This window comes from Orycteropus afer, unplaced genomic scaffold (assembly GCF_000298275.1).
Source record: "Orycteropus afer afer isolate SDZICR_OR568_19922 unplaced genomic scaffold, OryAfe1.0 scaffold00196, whole genome shotgun sequence".
NCBI classification, from domain to species: Eukaryota; Metazoa; Chordata; class Mammalia; order Tubulidentata; family Orycteropodidae; genus Orycteropus; species Orycteropus afer.
The window spans coordinates 455,601-463,935 of record NW_006921783.1 but is presented as its reverse complement, the minus strand read 5'-3'; the positions used below and the strand labels follow the sequence as shown (position 1 = coordinate 463,935).

The 8,335-nt window shown below is 37.9% G+C and overlaps 1 protein-coding gene across 1 annotated transcript in view; it reads left to right on the top strand.

Annotated features, from left to right (window-relative positions):
- TRIM37 (tripartite motif containing 37) overlaps positions 1–8,335 on the top strand; it is a 169,340-nt gene that overhangs the window by 126,407 nt on the left and 34,598 nt on the right. Inside the window, exon 19 of the mRNA XM_007947920.2 lies at positions 5,591–5,899. Within this exon, the coding sequence (XP_007946111.1) occupies positions 5,591–5,899 (309 nt within the window). The remainder of the gene's footprint in view (positions 1–5,590; positions 5,900–8,335) is intronic.

Below are 8,335 nucleotides of genomic sequence, written 5' to 3'. Positions count from 1 at the left end.
GTCAATGTCATGAGACAAAGTATATGTGAACTGCTGTATGGAAAGTGAATTTGCTCTGTAAATTTTCACCCAAATCACAATTAAAAAATAATTAAAAATAATTTAAAAAATGAAGGGTGATTCAATAGAATGTGGAAATTTTTGAACAATATCATTAATATCATACACAAGTGGAATTTTGCTGAAGATAATTCTGAAATGATTGTGGCAGTATATTGGTAGGGAATTGCCAAAAATTCAACCCAGATTGCGATGAGGACATGGAACGAGAGTTATCATTGCTGATGCCAGATGGGTCTTGGTTGAAAGCAAAGAATACCACAAAGGTGTTTCCTTGTGTTTTATTGACTGTGCAAAGAAATTCTACTGTGTGGATCATAATATATTATGGATAACATTGGGAATCCCACAACACTTCATTGTGCTCATGAGGAACCTGTAAATAGAATTGACCAAGAGGCAGTCATTTGAACATAACAAGGGGATACTGTGTGGCTGTAAATCAGGAAGGGTGGGTGTCACAGTTGTGTCCTTTCCTCATACTTAATCAAACTTTATGTTGAGTAAATAATCTGAGAAACTGGACTGTGTATAGAAGAATACAACATCAGGATTGGAGGAAGACTCCTTAACAACCTGTGATATGCAGATGACACAACCTTGCTTGCTGAAAGGGAAGCAGACTTGAAGCAATTATAGATGAAGATAAGACACTGCAGCTTTCACCATGGATTGTACCTCAGTATAAAGAAAGCAGAAATCCTCACACTTGGACTGGTAGCAACATCATGACAAATGGGGGAAAGATTGAAGTTGTCAAGAGTTTTATTTTACTTGGATTCACAATCAGTACCTATGGAAACAGTAGGTAAAAAATCATGAAACAGTGTCTTGAATTGGGTAAATCTGCTGAACATGACCTCTTTCAAGTTTTAAATAATCAGAGAAGCTGAACTATATGAAGAAGAGCTTGGCATCAGGATTGGAGGAAGACTCATATCACCTGTGATATGCAGACAACACAACTTTACTTGCTGAAAGTGAGGATGACTTGAAGCACTTACTGATGAAGTTTGAAGACTACAGTCTCCATTATGGATTGCACCTCAATAAAAAAAAATCTTCACAACTGGACTAGTAAGCAGCATTATGATAAATGGAGAAAAGATTAAAGTTGTCAAAGACTTACATTACTTGGTTCTACAATCAACACCAATGGTAGCAGCAGCCAGGATATCAGATGATGTATCGTATTGGGCAGATCTGCTCAAAAGACCTCTTTCAAATGCTGAAGAGCAAAGATCTCTCCTTGAAGACTAAGATACGCCTGACACAGGGCATGGTATTTTCAGTTGCCTCATATGCATGTGAGAGCTGGACAGTGAATAAGGAAGACCGAAGAAGAGTCTATGCTTTTGAGTTACAGTGTTGGTGAAGAATGCTGAAAGTACTGTGGACTGCTAAAAGAACTAACAAATCTGTCCTGGAAGAAGTAGAGCTGGAATATTCATTGGAAACGAAAATGGCCAGACTTTGTCTTACCTACTTTGGTCATGTTGTAAGAAGGAAGTATTCCCTGTAGAAGGATATAATGCTTGGTAAAATGGAAGGTCAACGAAAAAGGGGAAGGCCGTCAACAAGATGGATTGGAACAGTGGCTGTAACAATGGGCTCAAATATAGCAAAGATGGTGGAGCTGGCACAGGCCTGGGCAGTGTTTCTTTCTACTGTACATAAGGTCACTATGAGTCGCAGATGACTCAACGGCACCTAATGACAATAAACTTTTTAAGAACAAAGATGTCACTCTGAAGACTAAGGTGCTCCTGACCCAAGCCATTGTCTTTTCAGTACCCTCACTGGCATGTGGAAGCTGGACAGTGAATAAAGAAGACCACAGAAGAATTGATGTATTTGAGTTGTGCAAAGAATATTGAATGTCCCATGGACTGCTAGAGGAATGAACAAGTCTCTCTTGGAGAAAGTAAAGCTGCATTGTTCCGAGAATGGCCAGACTTCATCTCTAGTACTTTGGTCATGTTGGAAAGGAGCATTCCCTGGAGAAGATACTATGGTTGGTAGAGTAGAGGATCAGCAAAAAAGAGGAAGACCCTCAATAAGATAGATTGACACCATGGTTATAATGATAGGCTCAAACATGGTAATGATTATGAGGATGGTTTAGGACTAGGCAATGTTTTGTTCAGTTGTACATAAGGTCACTATGAATCCGAACTGATTTGACAGAACTTAACAACAACAACAACATGGAGGAAGAGTTTATAGAACTTGGTGAAACAATTGAAATACAGTGGGAAGGACTGTGAAGAAACTTAGATGACGAGGAGAAGGGTGACAGCATTGACATAGACGTTGAAGTGAGAGAAGCTTCAGAGTACTGTCATTCTTGATGGTTGTAATTGAATGATGTGAGTGAAAGCATTGTTACTCTATGGTCATTAACCTTATAACTAGGCTGCTTTAGGAATGACTCTCACCTTCAGTGCAATGTCATTAAATTGTCAGGTTCTTCTTGTGTAAAATTCCATAGCTCTTAACATTTTCCCATCTTTGTGATTATTACATGCTACTGAAATTGGTTGATTTTCACTTTTTTTACCAACTGGATTGTGAGGTTTATGGGAGCTAAGACTGATCAGGTATCTTGCTCACTGTTGTATCCCCAGTGCCCAACACAGTGCCTAGCATTTAGAAAGGGCTCAGTAAATTTTTATTGACTAATTTCAGATCAAGGAGTTCTGGAGGCATAGTTCCTAAGGCATTTGACTGCTAACTAGAAGGTTGATGGTTCAAATCCACAAGCTGCTCTGCAGAAGGAAGATGAAGCAATCTACTTCTGTAAAGATTTACCGCCTTGGAAATCCAGTGGGGGGGGGGCCACTATGAGTCAAAACTGACTGGATGGCAGTGGGTTTAATTTCAGTTCAAGGAAGTTTGTTTATTTGGTTGTTCAAATGTTGTATTTTTATCATTTTGGATTTTGATTTTTTTTTTTTTTCAGTCTGTTTCTTAAAATAAAACTGAACCATGTGGGTTAATACAGATTTTTATATATAAGTTCGCACAGATGTGATATAGGAGGTGAGGGCCCCAAAGATTTTGTTTAACTAATATTTTGTCTCATAGACCGAGTTCAGCCTGAAATACTAACATCCCTAAGATCTGATGGCCACCTTATGTTGCTCATGGTTTACATATCTTTTCTACTGTAATATAAGTGCTGCAATAGAAGTGTACTGTGTGTACTATACAAATTTAGATAAGGAAAATTGGCTTAAGAGAGAGCAGTTTGTTTTATCAGGGAAGAAGGGAAATTTCAGATTATGTATGATGAGTTTGGGTTGGCAGAGAGAGCAAAGGGAATAGGACATGTGAAAATCATGGAAGTGTGATAGAGTATGGCTGGTGTATAACAAGAGCTTCAAGTAATTCTAGAAGATTGGGGTACATTTGGGGTAGAAGTAGAAGGTAAAGCTGCCAAGAGATTGAGAGAGAAGGTAGAATCAGGTAATGTAGGGCCTTGTGTACCATGCCAGGTACTTTCATAAATGCTGTAGAATGCCACATGAGGCTCCTAAGCAGGGAAGCAATGACATCTGATTGGGTTTTCGAAAATTGCTCTGGCAGCTTCATGGATGAGGGATTGGATGGAATTACACTGATGAATAGTACCAGCAACATCTTCTATTTGCATAGTGCCTAAAATTCTGCAGAATGCTTTCACACATATTAACTCTTCTCAGCTTCACAACAACCCTGTTTCAGGTATATTATTTTAATTTTACAAACAATTAAATTGACTCTGAATTTAAAAGACTTAACAGAAAGTTCCAACTATGAAATAGTCTGAGACTAAACAGATCTGTGACTAAACCGTGGGTTTCTAAAAATCTGCTGATACTTGGTTAGGAATGCTTTCCACTTCATGTAAAAAAAAATGCTATTAATAGTGGGTTAAATAATAAAGGCACCTGGCACACATACGGAAGTAGGTGATTCCAAATTGATTGTGTCCTTGAAGGCAAGGCACTGAATGGGCCTCCCTGTGAATCGTTTGCCTTTTCTTTCATGGCAGTAAGATATCTGCCATAGCTCCAGGCATCATGAATTCCCAGGAACTATCACTAGCAGGAAGAAAAAGATTGGACAGAGAAGAGACTTTCCTGCAACAAACAGAGCGAAGTTATTAATATTAAAGTTATTTAAGGTCACTGACTATGGAGACAGACTCAGGTTTGAATTCAGGCTCCTCTACTTATTAGCTGTTTTACTTTTGAGTACGTTATATAACCTTTCTGTGTCTGTTTCTTCATTTATAAAATGGAGATCATAATTGTACTTACCTCATAAAGTTGATTAGAAAGATTTAATGACTTTGTATTGTTTTAAAATGTCTGATATATAGTAAGCTCTAAAGAGTTTGTTGAATAAATAAACATAATAAATTTCCTATAATGGTAGAAGATCATTCCCAGAAGTGCCCCAAAGGACTTTGTCTAGAACCAGGTCACCTACCCACCTCATGAACTAAGAGGAATTGGTCATAGACCATATCCTTTGGAAATGAAGGAAGGACCTAACTTCTCTGAATCCATTACTGTCCACCTCGAGTGCCAGAGTATAACCTGGGGTCCTTTTGGTAAGGTAGAAATGTCGGGGAAGGACTTTTGGGCAAAGTGCAGTGTCTACTTTCACTGTACATCTTCTCTGAGGCAGAAGGTTGATGCATGTTGGAGTTCAGCTCTCGTTCCTGCTAATAAAGGATTTGTTTATGGTCTAGCTAGGGTACCTCTCCTGTTTTAAAATTGGTTTAGTTTCTTTTTTGCTTTAAGTCAGCCATAATGTTCTTATGTAGCCAAAATAGCCTACCTCTTTTCCCTTTCTGAATAGAACAAGAGCGTGTATTTTTCTTGCTTGTGCCTTGCCTCTGCTTTCTAAACTTGGGTAGAGGGAGAAGAAACTAAAAACAACTTCAACTATTTCTTCAACTCACTTTAGTGGCTGCAAAGATTCAGTGATGGAATTTTTTTTTGTGTGTGTGGTTGGGTGAAGGTTTATAGAGCAAATTGGTTTTCCATTCAACAGTTTCTACATTTTTTGTTTTGAGAATGTTTCTTTGATGATGTTTCATGGCATATGAACATTGGGCAATAGTTTAGTAAATCAACTTTTTAAATTTAGTTAGAATGATAAATCTCAGATTGAACTAAATGTTCAGCTTCTAGGGGTTTTTTTTTTTTTCCCCTTTAATTTTGAAAGTAATAGAAAGCTAATGTAAAAAATTTGAGAAAAGGCAAGAACTATAGGGAAGAAAGCACAAGTCAGCAGGATAGCTTTTAATTTCTTAGAGTTAAATAGATAATTAAGATTTGACCCAGATTCTAACCTTGAAGGTGTGAATAAAGTAGGATACTTTTATTTTCGTTGGTGGAATTTAATGCATGCTTTTATTGTTGATACCACCTCAGGCACTTTATGTACACATCAGATTTGCATATATTCAGGGTACAAAATGGTTTCATGAATGTCAGAATCTGTATTAACATGACTTGTCACCTTCTCTCTGAAGCATCATATTCTCGAAAAGATAAAGATCAAAGGAAGCAGCAGGCGATGTGGCGCGTTCCCTCTGATTTAAAGATGCTAAAAAGACTCAAAACTCAAATGGCTGAAGTTCGATGTATGAAAACTGATGTAAAGAACACACCTTCAGAAATAAAAAGCAGCAACGCTGCTTCTGGAGACATGCAGACAAACCTTTTTTCTGCTGACCAGGCAGCTCTGGCTGTGTGCGAAATGGAAAACTCTGGCAGATTACAGGATTTGGGAATGGAGCTCCTGGCAAAGTCATCAGTTGCCAGTTGTTACATACGAAACTGTAAGTGAGAAAGTTCTTATTACCGCCATTTCTTCACATGCCATTTGGGAAGCTAGTACTTAATTTCAGAACAACAGTGTTTTAATGTCTCTCTTCCAATGAATCAAGACTACAAATGCACCTTTTTTGACACCTAAAATGGATACTTTATATTTTCTATTATATGCTAGAAAGGGCTAACATTTCTTGATTGTTTACTCTGTGCCAGACAGTAAACTAGGCAAAACCTTTAGCCTAATGAATCTTAATTCATGTGGCGAGAGTTGGACATTAAAACGCATGAGCAAAAGAAGATAATTTCAGTGGTAATAAGTACTTTGAAGGAAGAATAGTAGTGAGGTGGGGAAGGACCAGGTGAGGAACATGCTGTTTTAGCTGGGCTAGTGAGAGAAAGTCTCTGAACAGACATTTCAACCAAGATCTGAAGGACAGGAAGTGGGAGCCATGCAAAGTTCTAGAGGAATCAGTGTTCTGAGTAAATCACAGTCACCTCAGTAGGATTTGCTTCGCATGTTTGAAGGATCAAAGGAAAACCAGTATGGCTGAATATACCAAAGAAAGCAAAGAAGAGAGGATAGTAGGGGATGAACTGAGAGCGGTGGGACTGCATCTGGATTGGGTAGGTCCTTGTAGTACCACAATTAGGAGTTTGAATTTTATTCTGATTTCAGGAGGAAGTCCCTGGAGAATAAAAATCAGTGGCATGTTTCTTATCTAATTTAGCCTGTCCAAAGATTACTTTGATTGTTACATCTAAATGAGTCTGAAAATTGGTGAGATTGGGAGTTAGGAGACCAGTAAGGAACTTATTACTACAGCTTGTATGAAATACTGTCATTTATTCTAGATTAGAAACAGTCAGTTGAGAAACTTGCTCATAGGTTGGCATACTCTTGACTCAAGTTTCCATCTGAAGCAGAGAACACAGAAGATAACTGTTTGAGTATTTTCTTAATCCTCCCAAAGATGGTGCATAACTGGTACTGTTCTAGAATATATGCATAGGCAAGACGTTAATCCACTGTGTACAATGAATATGTCAGCACAAGTAGGGCTTAATTCTCTCGTGCAACTGCAGTTGAGAAAGGCTGAATAGTGTGAGGCAAAGAGAAAAACTAAGAAGAATGTTTTTATTTTTGGCTTAAGCGACTTCATAACTAATGGTGTCATTTCCAAAATCCAAACCCACTGCCATCAATTAGATTCCTATTCATCGTGGCTCTGTAGGACCAAGTACAACTGCCCTAGGTGATTTCCAAGGCTGTAAATCATTATGGAAGTAGATTGCTTTCTGCTTGAAAAAGTCTGGTGGGTTTGGAACCACCAATCTTTCTGTTTGCAGCTGAGTACTTTAACCACCGGGCCACCAGGCTCATTGGTGTCATTTACTGAGGCAGAATCAAATTGTGGGAGTAGGGGGAGTTAAGAACTGGGAATTAGGAATTCTTTTTTTAAAATGTGTTAAGTTCGAGATCTCTGGTAGATACGTAGAAATGTCTTGTAGACAAGTAAATGGGATACAAGTCTGAAATGCAAAGGAGAGGTCAAAGTTGAATATAAGCAGCTGGGGATAATTACAGTAAACAGCAGCATCAGATGTTTAAAGCCAGGGACTGAATAAGGTCCAAGTATGAAGGGAGTTTAAACAGAGAAGAGAAATTTTGGCTCTGGACACCTCAACAGTGAAAGGTCTAATAAAGGAGGAGGTCAACGAAGGAAATTGAAAAGAGTAATCATTAAGGTAGAAGGAAAGCTAGAAGAGCATAATCGAATCCCACAAAGTGCATGGTCACTTGTATTAACACCATTGAGAAGTGTCAAGATGAAGGTGGGTGGCCCTTTCGAGAACCATTCCCATGAAGAAGTATATGGCAGAAGAGTGAATGAGATGAGAAACTGACCAAGAATACACAGCCCCTTCAGGAAATTTCACAGTAAAGGAAGTGGTAACTGGAGGAGCTGAAGAGTGAAGAAAGAGAGTTGGTTGTCATGTATGTGTTGTTTTTTAAGATTGGTTAGATTAATGTTTGAATACTGATGGGATGATTAGTAGAGATGGATAGGAGAGAGAATAATTACAAACTATATACAATTCCCATAAAATCAGGAAGAAAAGGAGACAATTCAGTAGAAAAATGAGTGAAGGTTACGAACAGGCCAGTAATAGAAGAAGAAATACAGATGGACAATGAGCATGAAAAGATACTCAGAGTCACCTAATGATAAAAAAATGTCAAGGTAAAACCAAAGGAAGTACTGGTTTTTGGATGGACTTTTACAAGAGCCCTTTGTTACACATTTTACATCTATCTCCTCTTGTTGTCCCTTGTTTGTTTATTTACTTTTAAACTAAATATTAAGTTTTTATTTTAGACAGATGTATTAATAGTCTTCATGGTTTAGGTTTGATTTTTTTCTTTTTTTTTTTTTTTTTAG